Source organism: Tursiops truncatus, chromosome 15 (genome assembly GCF_011762595.2).
Source record: "Tursiops truncatus isolate mTurTru1 chromosome 15, mTurTru1.mat.Y, whole genome shotgun sequence".
Lineage (NCBI taxonomy): Eukaryota > Metazoa > Chordata > Mammalia > Artiodactyla > Delphinidae > Tursiops > Tursiops truncatus.
In genome coordinates this window covers 5,898,403-5,914,630 of record NC_047048.1, presented here as the reverse complement: position 1 = coordinate 5,914,630, position 16,228 = coordinate 5,898,403, and the positions used below count along the sequence as shown (strand labels likewise).

General features: G+C 48.6%; 2 protein-coding genes across 3 annotated transcripts in view; one reads left to right on the top strand and one right to left on the bottom strand.

Annotated features, from left to right (window-relative positions):
- MYH16 (myosin heavy chain 16) overlaps nt 1-9,864 on the bottom strand; it is a 56,300-nt gene extending 46,436 nt beyond the window's left edge. The window contains exons 1-8 of the mRNA XM_073793224.1: nt 9,655-9,864; nt 7,120-7,263; nt 4,353-4,509; nt 3,725-3,752; nt 3,290-3,386; nt 2,336-2,428; nt 1,328-1,391; nt 857-955 (exon numbers count right to left, since the gene is read on the bottom strand). Of these exons, the coding sequence (XP_073649325.1) occupies nt 857-955; nt 1,328-1,391; nt 2,336-2,428; nt 3,290-3,386; nt 3,725-3,752; nt 4,353-4,509; nt 7,120-7,263; nt 9,655-9,864 (892 nt within the window). The remainder of the gene's footprint in view (nt 1-856; nt 956-1,327; nt 1,392-2,335; nt 2,429-3,289; nt 3,387-3,724; nt 3,753-4,352; nt 4,510-7,119; nt 7,264-9,654) is intronic.
- The window catches only part of KPNA7 (karyopherin subunit alpha 7), a 93,525-nt gene that overhangs the window by 27,403 nt on the left and 49,894 nt on the right, over nt 1-16,228 (top strand). The window contains exons 7-9 of one of the 2 annotated variants that reach the window (XM_073791900.1): nt 2,105-2,240; nt 11,922-11,969; nt 14,283-15,742. In XM_073791900.1, the coding sequence (XP_073648001.1) occupies nt 15,590-15,742 (153 nt within the window). In that variant the 5' untranslated portion in view covers nt 2,105-2,240; nt 11,922-11,969; nt 14,283-15,589. Of the gene's footprint in view, nt 1-2,104; nt 2,241-11,921; nt 11,970-14,282; nt 15,743-16,228 lie in introns of those variants that run through there. The other variant, XM_019930583.3, reaches the window with a different exon arrangement.

Here is a 16,228-nt window from a genome sequence, read left to right as displayed (position 1 = left end):
TGGCCCAGTACCTGGCACCTAGTAGGCAACCAGTAGATATTTTTGGAATAAACGAGTGCATATCTTTCTCCTTTCTCTGTCCTGTAAAGAGCAGGTCGCACTCAAAGGCAGAAGGTAACAGGACAATTGCAGCAGGCAATAATAATCACTTGCATATAATATGCATGGGATGTTGTCACTTTTACAAAGAAATATGCTCACTTCTATTTTTCTTCAAATACGTGCCTCTCTTGGTCTATGTTTGTTTTTTCACTCTTGGAAGAGACATGGATGCAAGAAATGGGTGGGGGATGATACTCAATGCCTTAGTCTCTGGCTAGGTTAGGAGGTGTATATGTGGAAGATTGAGTCTTCATCCCTCTCTGGACCTTAGATCCTGAGCAGGTCTGCCATGGACAGTTGAACAGGTTGTTGCTTGCACAAGGGCATCAAGCTGAGGGGGTGAGTGCAGTGTGCTTTCCAAGCTGTGTACTCAGTGGGCTACGTCCACTCAGAGGGGAGCCTGTTACATGCAGTCGTCCTGGGCTGACATCTCTGCTGCTGTCCGAGCAAGACGTGGGGGGTCTAAAGCCCTATATCCCAGGTCCATGTCTCAGCCATGAGTTGCAGGCATCTCAAGGCCCCATCTGTGAAATGGGCCAACAATAGTGTGAAGCCTCATAGTCTGTTGTGAAGATGGATGTGAGTAGAACTTTGAGAAACTTCCCTATAACCTCTTCACATAACTCTAAACTAAAGGGATTCATGTAGAACTGCAGGTATGACACCAAACCCTCCATACATGGGAATTCTTTCGTTATTGAAAATAGAGGAAAAGCGAGTTAAGGGACAGTCAGACAGACATAAAGATCTTTACCGACAAGCTCAGGCTTCTTGTTAGAGAGAATCTGGTAGAAAATGTGGTAGCCCCTCTCAGCTGCTTGCTGTGAGATGACGCGAGATTTCTCTAAGAGATCTGGAAAAGAATAAGACATGCCCATGAGTTCAGCCCATTCTCCTGGAGTTCAGGGCTCCATGAAAAGCAGGGCTCCCCTCCCCATAAAGCCCAGTGCCATGGCCAGTCATGGGTCCACTCTTCTTCTGCCCCAGACCCACGGCCTGGGCGGGGGGGCTGGCTCCTGATGGGGGGGAACCCGGGGGGCAGGGCCGGCCTCCTGGGTGTGGCAGGCTGTGTTCAGAAGGACCCCACACTGAGTCCCTCTGCTGCTGTTTTGAAATTCTTAACACTTTTTGAACAAGGAGCCCCGCGCTTTCATTGTGTGCTGTACCCCACGCATTGTGTAGCTGGTCCCAGCCCCAAGAACCCTCCAAAAGCAGCCTGACTCACAGCTCTCGATGTCAGCTCCGGCCAGCTTGCCTGTAGTTCCGAAGTGGATCCGGATGAACTTTCCCTGAGCAGGGAGGAGAGGGGAGGGTCGTGAGGGAGCTCTAGACCAACCTGCGACCCGGGTTTGGCCGCCCCGCCCCCCGAATTCTAAGGGCACTGCAGGAAGGTAACTGGGCCAGAGGCGGCTGTATGTGGAGTTGTGGGTTTCCCACTTGGATGGGCAGAGAAGGAGGGTGTTGGAGCTAAATCTAGGGTCTGGGGGTAGCCTGCGGCTTTGGGACCTTGTGGGGCAGACGAGTGCCCCACAGGAGGGGCTGGGGCCCTTTGGAATTCGGCTTTGAGGCAGGACTGGTGGGAATTTGACCAGCCACATATAGGGGGCGCTGTACCACGTCTCCTTATGGAGAGACACCACATCCCTCTCCCTGACCTTTGGCAGAACCAAGGACAAACTCTCCTGGAAATAGGACTCTCTGTATCTCCATCACCTTTTGCCCTCACCTCTACTCACCTGCCCCCACCTCCTCCCTGCCCAGCCCTGTTTCCCCAGGCAGTGAGAGGCCCCAGCCGGAGATGGGGGTTCAGCAGGGAAAGGCAGGGCACTACAGAGCTCCTTCTATGACCCCAGCTCCCACCAGACCAGCTTCAGAATCCACCAGGGCCCCGGGGACAGCGCCTCTCCTACATCCTGCCAGCCATGGTCCCCCTGGTCGGGGGCGGGACGTTGTCAGCTTCCAGCCACTGCAAATCTCTGGCTCTCCTGTTTTAATTTCTCAGCCCCTCCATCACTGTGTACCCACATCTCTGCATTCAAGCACCTGGATTTCAATACTGAACTGGACTCTAGTTGATATAGACCCTGACGGATAAAAATCTCTGGGAAGGAGATGCCATGACTTGACTCATCCCATTGGTGAGTTTCAATCAGCCCTGATTTCCTTCCTTGGAATGGGGTGATAATGCCTGTCCTGCCACTCCCAGGGCCACCACTGCCACTGTCACACTTACGAAACGGGAGGAGTTGTTGTTCCTGGTGGTCTTGGCGTTCCCAAATGCCTCCAGAACAGGGTTTGCCTGGATGATTTGATCCTCCAGGGACCCCTGAGCCAGAGAGAAACACAAGGTGGGGTGGCCTGTCGGCTGCTGCCTGGGGACCCAGGGCTTTCACATGACAGTGGTATATGTGCCAGGAACCCAGGAGGGGCACAGCCTTGGGGAGGCAGGGAGAGCGGGACTAGAGGGGATCTGGGAGGAGGGCCACCGCCTAAGTAAGGACTGTCCCCCTGCAGACCCTGACATTGGAGGGCCCCTGCCAGATGAGAGGCTTTGACTCTTAGCTGCTATTTCTTCCTTTTGCTCTTGGTGGAGAGATTCCTATGTGAACCTGAAAACCCTTCCTTGGGCATCCCTGGTCTTCCACCGAAGTCTTCCTTTCCTCTTTGTCAGCTTTTTTTTTTTTTTTTTTTTTTGCGGTATGAGGGCCTCTCCCGTTGTGGATCACAGGCTCTGGACGCGCAGGCTCAGCGGCCGTGGCTCATGGGCCCAGCCGCTCCGCGGCATGTGGGATCCTCCCGGACCGGGACACGAACCCGTGTCCCCTGCATTGGCAGGCGAACTCGCAACCACTGCGCCACCAGGGAAACCCCTTTTGTCAGCTTTTTACAGCTGCTGCTGTCCCAGCTAGTGCTCCCTGTGCTCTGGGGCTGCCAGGGCCTGCAGAAGCAGCTTAACCAGGAGCTGGCATTCCCCTTTCTACCCCGCTAAGCACAAGGAGCTCTAGCATTGACACTTCTGGGGGCAGATGTGGCCTGGGGTATCAGAGTCCATCCAGTGGGTCAGATCTGGGACTGCAGCCATCTTCTCCCTATGGGTCCCCACCCAAGTTGCTTCCCTCTAAGCCTTCGTCTCCTCATCTGTAAAGCGGCCCTAACCCAGAGAGCAGCTGTGCCCAGTCGGCCCTACCTTCCCATCCGAGGACTGTTTGCCAGTTCCTCCGATGTTGGCAAAGTACTGGATGACCTTCTTCGTGTTCTCAGTCTTGCCTGCACCAGATTCTCCACTGCAGGTGGAAAACGAGAGCAGATGAGTGAAGGACAAAGAGGAGATTGCCCGCAGGGAAGCAACACGATGAAAGGTATGGGCTGGGCATCATCACATCTTACCCATCAGGGACAGACAGGGTAGAGCAGAAGGGGACTTGGGGACATGGAGGCCCCCACCCCCGCCACACTCGCTTTAGCAGATGCAGCCTTAGTCGTCCCCGCTAAGCCCACTCGCTCTCTGCCTGCAGATTTCCATACAAAGTCCCGCCAATTAATTCTAAGAAGGCTTAATGACATGTGTAAGACACAAACCTAATTATTTGTCTATAGACTGAGAGGCAGGAGGGACACTTACGTGATTAGCATAGACTGATTTTCACGCTCTGTAGGGAGGGAACCGTCAACAGGACGATGTCATTAGAAAACACTTAGAAACTCGACATTTGGCATCACCCTAACCACACCGTCTGCATCTCCCTGCATCCCACCCGGCTTGGAGAATGGCTGCAGTGGCCCACAGACACTGAAGACCTAGGATCCCATGGGGTCTGAGACTACACGCCTGCCTCTGCAGCCCACATCCTTGTAGAAGGGGCCAAAAATTTACCAGCCACTCTGTTTCTATAAGCACCGTCCCATGAAGCTGCCTAGTCGTAAGCAACATAAAGAGAAATAGTAATAAAAATCACGTTGTACTGTATGGTGAAGATTGCACAGGGAATGGTTAAGGGTTGACTTGAGTTCTGGACGTTATTTATCTTGGCATCCCATGTTTTTGTGATGCTTAAATGAGATGGGGTGTGAGGTAGGGCAGGTACTTAGCAAGTGCATTCACCGAGCAATATTTAAAAAATCTTCAACGGGTGATGAGGGGTCAGGGTTGGGATTGGGTAGCACATGGGTCTAAGACACCTGGAGCCCCAATGGCAAAGGGACTTTTCTTGCCCTGCCATGACAGCCCCAGCGGACCCCATTGCACGCACCCATGAGCATGTCGTGGTAGGCGACGTCTGAAATGGAGAAGAGGTGGGGCGGCATCTCCGTACGCTTCTTGCCTCTGTACATGTTGGCCACGCGGGCCCCGTAGATGGGCAGCCACCGGTAGGGGTTGACTGTCACGCAGAACAAGCCTGAGTAGGTCTGGCGGGAGAGAGGGAAGATGGTTAGCTGGCCCTCCCTCCTGATGCCCTCTTCCCTCCGTATCCTGGCCCATCACAGAGCATCCTGGCTGGATCATCCTGTCAACCTAGAGAAGTACAGTGATGTTCTCTCTGGGGGCAAAATCTATGTCTGAGTCTTTATTCAGTAAACAAAACCAGCCTTCTCTTTAATATATACCTCTTTCATTTTCTTTTGGCTTAATTAACTGAGTCCATAATATAGTCATTTGTATGGATAAATACGCAGCAAAAAGTCCCCCAGCTGCTCAGTGACCACCCCCTCCTACCACAGGGAAGCTCTGTGTTGGTTTCTAATACCCCTTTCCACGGTTTTTGATGCACATATACAAACAAATCCAGAGACACGTTCGTATCCCCTCACCTTGTTTTTAAAACAAGCAATAGTATTCTATGATGCTGATTTATTTTTTTAATTAAAAAGTTTTTTGAAGTATAGTTAATTTACAATGTTGTGTTAATTTATGCTGTACAGCAAAGTGATTCAGTTATACATACATATATATATATATATATATATATATATATATATTCTTTTCCATTATGGTTTACCACAGGATATTGAATATAGTTCCCTGTGCTATACAGTAGGACCTTGTTGTTTATCCATCCTATGTATATTAATTTGCATCTGCTCATCCCAAACTCCCAATCCTTCCCTCCCCTCCCCCTCTCCCCCTTGGCAACCACAAGTCTGTTCTGTTTGTGAATCTGTTTCTGTTCCATAGGTATGTTCATTTGTGTCGTATTTTAGGTTCCACATATAAGTGATATATGATACTGTTTTATATCTTGCTTTTTCCACTTACTATATGGGGGAGATTCTCCATGAGAGTTCATGGAGTCCTTACTATGTGGACACAATCCAACTGGTGGACAACTGGGTTTGATCTACTCTTAAGAAGAGACACCACCTTCTCTTTTCACCCCATGGCAATTTTTAAAGGAAATCATCCCAGTTTTTAAAAATCAGAGAAACCAATGAGGTAGTGAAAGAAATTATTTGAGGGCAGGAAATGGCCAAATCCATGGGTCCCAAACTTCTTCTGCTGGACACTCACATTGACCTCTGGTGCCCCCTCTTTTCACGTAAACTTTAAAACTTTCCATTTTGGTCCAAGTGGGGATACCCGCCCCCAGTTTCTCCTTAGCAGAGCTGCAATATATTGCGTTTTTAAAAGGAACCTTATTAAATACAAAGTGATCCAAAGAAAGCGGAGCAAAGAGAAGAAGAAGAGAACCCACGTAAAGACTTGAGAGGATGATGCACTGTGTCTCATCCTGGGACCCAGCCACTGAGTCACTCTTTCCCTCCAGCCCTGTCTGCAGGGTGGGGTGGGGCAGATAGTGGACCAGAAGCTAGTTCTGTCCCTGTTTGGGTCGGAATGTAAAAGAGAGGTCCCCCGCCACCCTTGCAGGAGGGACACGAGAGGGCAGCAGTCGGGACCTTGGAGCTGTCCTGCCTGCCCCAGTTTTTCAATCAGTGGTTCCACTGAGGTGTTTGGATTTAAGAGGAGACTCCTGCCCTTGTCCCTCAGGCCACACTCCACAGAGCCTGCAGCCCCTTAGCCCAAAGACATGATGTGGCCACCCACAGGAGCAAGGGCTCAGCTGCACGGGGGCCCTGAGTAAGCACCAGCCCTGAGCTTGGCCATTGAGCCCACACGGACATTCTCAGCCAAAGCTCCAGGCTCAGCCAGGGGCAGATGTGGCTCTTCCCAGGCTGAGGTTCAGTGACGCCCCACTAGCCTCCAGTCCTCCAGTGCAGTCCTTTAGCACTGCATGGGGCTATGGTGCTGCTGAGGGTCTGAATCTGGAACTAAAGTAGTATTGAGGAGGACAAGGGGGGGAAGCATGTGGCAGTCCTCTTGGCTGTCACCAAAACCCAGAAGAGGAAATCCCCAGCGGCCTCTAACCTTGAAGTCAGACCCCAGCTCACCTAGTCCTACCGGATAGCCTCTTTCCTTTTTAGTAAAGACATCTAGAGAGGCAAACACCAAAACTTCCTTATATCCCATTTTGAGTTTAGCCACCAGCACCTTCGGGAAGTCTTAGGATTTCCAAGATGGTCAGGGAGACTGATGGTAACCCGCTTTGCTTATCCTAGCCCAGGGCTCAGTGTTCGTTGAATGAATGAATGGTTGGATGGAATTGGCTAGAAGGAAAGGAGAAAGGAGGGATGGAGGAAGGAAGGAAAGGAGAGATGAGTGGATGGACGGAGGGTGGATGGACAGACAGGGAAGGACCTCTACTGAGGCCACATGAAGTCACTAGGGGGAAAATGATGTTTTGATTGGAGAGTTTGCAGGGGTGGAGTCAGGAGGAAGACTTCTGGATGACAGCCTCAGCAAAGGGTGTGTCAGCTGCCCATGGGGATCGTACCATCACTGAGATGCCAAAGCCTTGGGGGTGGAAATTCTAACACGTCAAAAGCGTGGTCACTCTGCCCTTGTCCCAGACATAATGTGTATGGGTTGCTGGGAAGGGTAGAGTAGCTGCCCCCTCCCCATCAGGAGAGGGGCAGGAGATCTGCAGCCTCCCCTTCCTCCCCACGCCCAGCCCTGGCACTCACATAGATCCTCATGCTGACGTAGCGTTGACGTAGGTTGTCCAGGACGCTGGCCTCGTTCAGGAAGGTCATGTTGGCCATGTCGCTGGCTTGGTAGAATTTGGGTGGGTTCATCTGCTGGATATCATCCTTCTTCATGGTGAGCGTCTGGGGGGTCAAGACACAGCAGCACATGCATTAAGACATAGTACTGTCACAGCCACAGTGGCATCGGGCACAGGGTACTACCCACTCTCTGGTGTCCTGCAAAAAGCTGGAATCAGTGAGTCCACCTCCTGGTCCAGCTATGTCTCATTGACTTGGGATGGGGAAGAACTTCCAAGGCCATATGAGCCCTAACTGCCTCCCCTCTGAAGTAGGGATGACAGTGGCTTCCTTGGCTGGTTGCTGGGAGGACTATATGAAATTAAGTGGCATCAAGTAAAAAGACCTTGAAGTTCCTCCCCTACATTCAGAGCCCCTCCAACCTGTGTTTCTCTTCCAGCCAAGTCCATTCTGGTAGCTGATCAGAACTTGCTCACTGATCCCAGGGACCCTTTGCAGAGATGTGACTCTTGGCTCTCTGCCTTGAGAATTAGTAGTGGTTTCTAAATAGCAATGAACTTTCCCATTAAAAATAAAAAGACACTCCCCTGCTCCCCCCAAACCACCTTGAAGTATAAAATTGAAAGCAAGCAAGCAAGCAAACAAGACCAAAAAAAAAAGACAACAATAATGAGCAGTAGATGTTTTAAGGTGAAAATAATATAGCATTAAGAGTCTGGAGCTCCTGTGCACAAGCAGGCAAATCCCATCCCCTCTCTGCACCCCAATTTTTCCTCTGTAAATGAAAACTCATGCCAGCTCTTAAATGGCAGTGTCTGGGTCCGAAGCTCAAGACATGTGTTCCAGAAAACAAATATCTTTCAGCTGCCTGAAGCCTGAGGTGTGAGGCTTAAACACCTACTGGGATTTCTGGGACTTTTAATAATTTATGAGTCCAACAGGCAGATAATTTGAAATCTTGACAGTTCTGGAAAATCCACCCAGTAATGGTCACCACACCCCTAGTAAGTCAGGCTAGGTTTCATTCAGAGTCCATTTCTGGTAGTTGCTGATCTCTGGTCCTCGCCACAGGCAAACTCTTCTCTTACAGCCCCAGCAGAGAAATGGAAGCCTGTGCCTTTATTGCAGGAGCCAGACGAGCTGGTCTTTTCTGTCCCAAACCCGGATGGATGGCCTGTCTACCGCAGATGCTCACAAAAGTTGTGTTGTCCTTAAATTGCACCCAAACTGGGGCCTCTGGGGCTCCACTCTCATCATGCATCATTCCTGGCAACACTGCAGTGTCCTGCCTTTCTGAAAAGGATGTTTCTCCTGAGAGTTAAGCTTCACTTTCATGTTCAAACCCACTTTACCACAGCTATAGCCTCATCTTTCTGTGGCCACTCCCCTCAAAGGGAGGGGAGGCACGCAGTAAAGCTTAGACAGTTGCAAGTTCTGATCATGGAATGTCTCTGTTCTCTTATTTGTGAAATTAACCAAGGATTGACTTCACACTCCCCGGATGCAGCCCAACCATGGAAGATGAGGTGGTGCAGTAGAGGGGTCATGGGCATTGGAGCCAGGTACAGCAAGCTTTGAATCTGAGTTCATCACTTCCTGTCTTTGTGACTGTAGGCAAATTACCTAAAATCTCTTTGATCCTCTGCAAAATAGGGTCCATACATCCTACTATATCAAGTTATTGAAAGGGTTAAGCAAAAGGTCTAGCGCCTCCCCAGGAGTCTGCCCCAGGGGAGGGGTTTCATGAACCAAAATTTCTATCCACTCTCTCAAGTCACGCCTTGTAGCTGAACACTGTGGACCAGCAGAGAGTGGTGTGCTAGTAAACCAGCTGCATGGGAAAAAAAAAAAAAAAATCCCTGATTTGTACCATTTGTCAATTCCACCACGGCTGACATCAGGCCGCCAAAGGTTTAACAACCAGTTGCAAAGCCCCCGAATGTTTAGCGTTAGATCCTTACAAGCCAGGGCAAGCCAGCCCCAGCACACCACCTCCATACAGCAAAGGGCTTGGTGCCACCACCTGTAGCTCATGACGCTGGAGAGCTCACTCAGGTTGGCCAGGGTGTCCCGGGGCCCTGTCTCGCATTCCTCATGCCATCACGGGCACATAGCGCCACTCCTGATGGGTGGGATGTTCCTTCTCATTCTTAGAAGACAGATTCCCCATGAAAGGGGAATTAAAGATAAGATAATTTGGGGCTTTAAAGATAAGTAACTCTCCTGATAATCTGTCTCACACATGCACTGTTTTAGAGCATACAAAGTACTTTCATGTCCTATCATGTTGGACTCTCTGTTGTAAGAGAGCCAAAGCTCAGAGAGGGAAAGTGTCCTGCTTAGGGCCCCACAGCTTGAGTGTCATTGAGTCTGAACTTGAACCCAGCACAGGGGACTCGGAGGCAGCTGCTCTTTTTGCCACCTTGCCTCTTGAGCCCGGGTGTCCACCGCTCCTAAAGCTCAATTTCATCCTGGGGATTATTCCCCTCCCACCTGGTTGGTGATCGTCTTCACGGTGACCTGGTCGCCCTGTTCGGACTGGATCTCCCCAGAAATGAAGCCCTCCTTCTCATCCTTGACCCAGCAAGACCTCTTGATGTCATAGGGCTTGCTCATGGCTTCCATTCTCTCCTTTTCGGAAGGTGTCAGGAAGGGCATTGGGTCCACATCATCCCCGCATTCGCCTCTGGATGCACTGGGCATTGTGGCTGGGCTGAGGGAGGAGCAAGAAGGAACCACGGGCGGGAACCAGGACTTCCCTGGGTGCTGGAGGGGAAAGAGAGGATAGTTTGCCAAGACTGTTGTATGGCCTGGGGCAAATGCCTGGGAGAGACATGGGGCTGCTTCTCTCATGTCACTTTGAATGTCTTGCTGCTATTAGATCTTAGTAACCAAGAATAAGAAAGAAGCTGATAACTCCTCAGAGTTGTGTACCCCTAGCCACCACAAAACACTTCTGCATCTGTGCTCCCATATGCCCGTCACACTAAGGCTGTGAGGTAGGGATCAGGGAGTCCATGTTATGGAGGAGAAGACGAAGGCCAAGAGAGGTTAAAGCATGCACTTTTAACCATGAACTGGGACGAGAAAAGGATTACCACTTGGTTTTCACTTTCCCTTAAGGTCTGAGCAGAGGCCACAAGCCACCGTAGTACCAGCACTGCTGTGGCTTGTCTCCAACAGAAATCACAGCTATTCTCCTTTCATTGTAGCAGGCATCTCCAAATATGACTTACCCGTGTCTCAACTTTGAAGTGATGGTCTTATGAGACCCTCGGTTAGAAGTTGTTATTTAAATCTACTAACAAAAAAGTACACTTTTAATTGCTATATCACAAACTGATTTTGTAATATTTTGATAACTGGATTTTAATACCATTGGTTTCCTTTGTGACCCTACGTAGTTTATTTTATGCATTTAAAAACTCTAATCTGAGCAGAGGTCCACAGGCTTTACCAGATGCTAAGCGAGTCCCTGGTACAGAATAATTGCCCCCGGTTCAATGGTTACCTCTCTTAAGATGAGGCCAGCCTGGGGTCAAGGCTGGACCTCTTGCTTTCCAAATGCAGACAAACTAGGAAGGAGGAGGACTGGGGACTTTCAGTAGCAAAGAGAGAAGTCAGGGGCGTCGCAGTTTGTCTTGGGGGTGAAGAAACTTCTTGGGGGTGAAGAAACTTCTTGGAGGTTTGGGGAGGTTGTGGTTCTGAGCCCCATTGTCAGCAGTGCTGTTCTCAAGCCAAGGGTACAGCCTCCACCTTTAAGTAACCCAGCTGGGGATGGAGCGTCTCACGACCTAGACCTAGACCTAGACCTATACCAAGGTATCCTCTGGGGAGCTCCAGCGTTTCCTGCCAGGGGTCCTGGTGTTTCCAAAAGAGGCTGAGCCAGGACAGGCAAGCGATGGAGGCAAAGCCAGACACTTTCTCCTCTTCTCATCTCGCTGTGGGGTCCAGCTTAGAGTTCTGATTGGAGCCTGGGTTCCCCACCCCCAAAGCTGGTCCATTTTGCAGAAAATAAGAATGAGAGAAGGGGTATGGGGGGGATGGGGGGTAGGGGTCCTGTGCCTTCATGGGCCACTGACCTTTTTGTCCATCTGGTGATGTCTGTGGTCTCACTGGACAAAATTTTAAATTCAGGTAATAAACTGTATATGATCACCAAGGAAACAAATGACATTGAAATGTAATTAACACAATATTAAACATGCATGATACAGCACTAGGTGTGCTTCCTAACGGCAGGTCTAATAACCACTTTAGTTTTGAAGCAACTGTGAGAATTAACAATCTTTTGACCTCTCTACAACAATTGTAATATGATATGAAAATATCGGTGACTTCTGTTGCTGACAGTCACAGGTATTGCTAATACGACTGTGTTAAAAAGGGGAGGAAATGATACATTTCAGTTAAGGGTAGTGAACATCACGATGCAATTGTTTTACCACTGGAGACCCCCCAGCCCAGGGTAGGAACCCTGCCTGATCCCTCCTGAGTCCCGTCTCTGGGGAGCACGGGGCTGGGAGTCCTTCGTTTCTGCTGGTAGCTTTGGACAGTATTTGTCCAGCATCCAGGGGACCAGGCTCTCACTCAGCTCTGCCACAAGTCACCGTGGGCAGCTCAGTGGTCTCGTTGTCCCCCACCCCCTTTCTGGAAGATATGACTGTGTGACATAGACTTCCTCTTGCCATTTGTTGTCCCTGATGACACCAAAACATTGCCTTTTTGTGGTCTCATTTTTGTGGTTCTGTTTGACATAGATGGAAGTCACCAGGGACATGAGACCAAAATCCACATGAAAAGAAAATGTGAGTATCAGCAAGGTCAGATTTTTAAAAATGCATTAGGCTTGTCATTAAAACAGAACAACTGCTCCTGTCTCAACGCTGGGTTCCTTTTTAATTGTCCTAGTGGGGGAGGAAGGGCCAGAAATTCTCCTTTGTTTATTCCAATTAGGCTGCTTGCTTTTTTTTCTTTTTTTTAATGGTGGTTTTGCCTGAACCACAGGCTAAGGTGTGATGGCTGTTGCCCTGGCCTGGTGGCCTGGGGCACAGACCCCTGGGACCAGGCACTGCCTGAGGGCTGTGCAGGCCACTGACACTAGGTCCCACCCCTCTCAGTGGCCACCAGCTCCCTGCTCAATTGTGACCCCACCTTCCAGGGCCCCCTGTATCCAAACCACTCCTGCCCCCTACCCCCGCCCCCAGACAACTGCTTTTCCAGGCATCTTTGATAACCAAGACCCATTTTTCAAAATCATGAACCAGAAAACATAGAAAAAATTCAGCTTGTGGAATGCAAAAGCTAAAAGGGTCCTCAGGGGGGAGAGATGCATTACAGAGTGTGGGAAGGGGGTGGTGGGGATTGAACCCAGCGTGACTCTAGCATCCCTTCAATCCCCTGGGGGGAGGTGGGTGGTGCAGTGAATGGGGTTGATCTGGGTTCAAATCCTGTCTCTCCGTGGAACGAGGCAGCTCTCTCCTGCCCCGTAGATCCAGATCCCTTGGAGCACTGAATGATGTGCCCACTCTGCAGCCCCTCAAGAAATGCCCGCCCCCTAGGCCGCTTTGCAAATCTCTCATCATTACATCTCTTTTCCTCTGGAGGCTTCTCCACAGCACCCCCTCCCCGTTTCCCATCTCCCCCAGCATCCTCTATGGTACCTACCTGAGACCACACTGGAAGAGACTGGGTGCCCAGCAGAGGCTGGCCATTCCCTTTTATACCTGCCCAACAGGTCTGAGCCAGCAAAACTTAAAAAAGAAAAGAACCTCCCAGGTCTCCAGTGGCTCAGCTGGCCTCACCTTCCAGGGCTTGACTGAACACTCCCGGGTCCCTTAGGGGGGATCAGTGAATGCCTTGATTCTAGGACATTTGCTTTCCTCCCATTGCCCTCGTGGGGAAACTGATGACCTCAGCCCAGGGATGCAGGCTCTGGGCAGAAATAGAACAGCTGGCTAATGAGTTTTCCTCTTAAAGCTGTAACTGCACCGTGGAGGGGGCTGATGATCAAGGAGTAAGGCCCTGGGTGGGCTCATCCGAAGCCTTGGGCATGGATGAGCCTGGATAACAATTGGTTGATGACTTTGTCCCGTTCACAAACTCAGGACAGAAATACGAACTTGGACTTCCCTCCCTTGATGATGGCTGTGGGCCCCCTCCAGCCCACCATGGCACCTTGGTGTGGTGGCAGCTTTGAGTTCTAAAGCCTTACCTCTAATTCTTGCGTGGTTTTCCATGCATTTCATGGCCTTGAGCAAGTCCCTGTCCTCTCTGGGCTTGTCTTTCCCATCTATAAAATGGGATGGATGGATTCTAAGAGTCCTTTGTGCCCTTCTCAAGCTTGGAGATGGCCTCTGGGTCTGGAGGGAGAAACTGCCTGGGGGACTTTCTTCCTGGCATCTGCCATCACCCCATCTCCACCCCCAGGTCCCTAATTCACTATTTTTTTAATTGATAAAAAAGTAACATAAAATTAACCATTTTAAGTGAATAACTCAGTGGCATTTAGTATATTCACAATGTCATGCGACTGCCTACCACCTCTATCTAGTTGCAAAACATTTTCATCAGCTCAAAAGGAAACCTACAACCCATGAAACAGTTTCTCCCCCAGCCCTTGGCAATCACCAATCTGCTCTTTGTCTTTATAGTTTTACCTCTTCTAGGGATTTCATATGAATAGAATCATACAATATATGACCTTTTGTGCCTAACTTCTTTCATTTAGCATGGTTTCAAAGTTCATCCACATTGTAACATGTATCAGCACTTCATTCCTTTTTATGGCCAAATGATCGTCCTTTGAATGGATGGACCATAATTTCTTTATCCATTCATCCATTGATGGACATTTGGGTTGTTCCCACCTTTTGACTATTGTGAATTGTGCTTCTGTCAACATATATGTGCATATATTTGTTTTCAATTCTTTTGGGTATTTACCTAGGAATGGAATTGCTGGGCCATTTGGTAATTCTCTGTTTAGTTCTTTGAGGAATCACCAAACTGTTTCCACAGCGGCTGAATCATTTCACATTCTCACCAGCAATTCACAAGTGTTCAAATTTCTCCATATCATCACCAACACTTGTTATTTTCCTTTTTTAAAAAAACTATAGGTGGGGCTTCGCTGGTGGCGCAGTGGTTGAGAGTCCGCCTGCTGATGCAGGGGACGCGGGTTCGTGCCCCGGTCCGGGAAGATCCCACTTGCCGCGGAGTGGCTGGGCCCGTGAGCCATGGCCGCTGAGCCTGCACGTCTGGAGCCTGTGCTCTGCAACGGGAGAGGCCACAACAGTGAGAGGCCCGCGTACTGCAAAAAAAAAAAAACCAACAACTATGGGCGTCCTAGTGGGTGGGAAGTGGTATCTCATTATGGTTTTTATTTAGATTCCCCTGATGACTGATGATGTTGACCATCTTTTCATGTGCTTGTTGGTGATTTGCATATCTTTGGAAAAATGTCAAGTCCTTTGCCCATTTTTAAATTGGGTTGTTTGTCTTTCTGTCCTTGAGCTGTAAGAGTTCTTTATATATTTTACATACTGGGCCCTTATCAAATATGTGATTTGCAAATATTTTCTCCCATTCTGTGGGCTTTTTGAATTTCTTGCTAAGTCCTTTAATGTACAAAAGTTAATTATTTTTTTTAGTTTTATTTTTTAAATTTATTTTTAAAATTTTATTGAAGTATATTTGATTTACAATGTTGTGTTAATTTCTGCTGTCCAGCAAAGTGACTCAGTTATACATATATATATATTCTTTTTCATATTCTTTTGCATTATGGTTTATCACAGGTTATTGAATATAGTTCACTGTGCTATAGAATAGGACCTTGTTGTTTATCCATCCTGTATATACAAGTTTGCATCTGTTAATCCCAAACTCCCAATCCTTCCCTCCCCACATCCCCAAAAGTTAATTTTAATGAAGTCCAATTTATTTTTTATTTTGCCACCTGTGCTTTTGGTGTCATATGTAAGAAACCACTGCCAAATTCAAAGTCATGAAGGTTTGCCCCTGTGTTTTCTTCTAAGAGTTGTATGGTTTTAGCTTTTATATTTAGGTTTGATGCCTCAATTCACTCTTAAAGGAAAAAGGAACCCATCTGAGTACAGAGCTGATTTCCCTTTTTGTCTCTCTGGGTTGGGACCCGGGAAGCAGCTACTTTAAACCCAAAGAATCTTTTATTTAGTACATAGTAATGTTCTGCAGATGTCTTCTATTATCATCTGATCCCTACAGCATGTTACTGTATTCTGAAAACCGGAATCTGGCAATGAAGAATCATATTGATAAGCAGTGATGACATTGACCTTTAGCAGCACCAGCTTCACGCCTGAGGATGAACCTCACTTCTCCCATGTGGGAGCTCAGTTTCCCCAAAGGTAAAATCAGATTTTGACTGAGATGCCTTCATTCAAGCATGGCTGTCCACGATGCTGCCGAGGCACCATTCCCGCCCACTTGCTGCGCTCCAGCGTCTGATCACGTGACGGGGTTGTTTTTCATCTCTTCAGCAGCAGGACTTTTTTTTTTTTTTTTAACATCTTTATTGGAGTATAATTGCTTTACAATGGTGTGTTAGTTTCTGCTTTATAACAAAGTGAATCAGTTATACATATACATATGTTCCCTTATCTCTTCCCTCTTGCGTCTCCCTGCCTCCCATCCTCCCTATCCCACCCCTCTAGGTGGTGACAGAGCACCGAGCTGATCTGCCTGTGCTACGCGGCTGCTTCCCACTAGCTATCTATTTTACGTTTGGTAGTGTATATATGTCCATGCCACTCTCTCGTTTTGTCACAGCTCACCCTTCCCCCTCCCCACATCCTCAAGTCCATGCTGTAGTAGATCTGTGTCTTTATTCCCGTCTTACCCCTAGGTTCTTCATGACCTTTTTTTCCCCTTAGATTCCATATATATGTGTTTGCATACGATATTTGTTTTTCTCTTTCTGACTTACTTCACTCTGTATGACAGACTCTAGGTCCATCCACCTCACTACAAATAACTCAATTTTGTTCCTTTTTATGGCTGAGTAATATTCCATTGTATATATGTG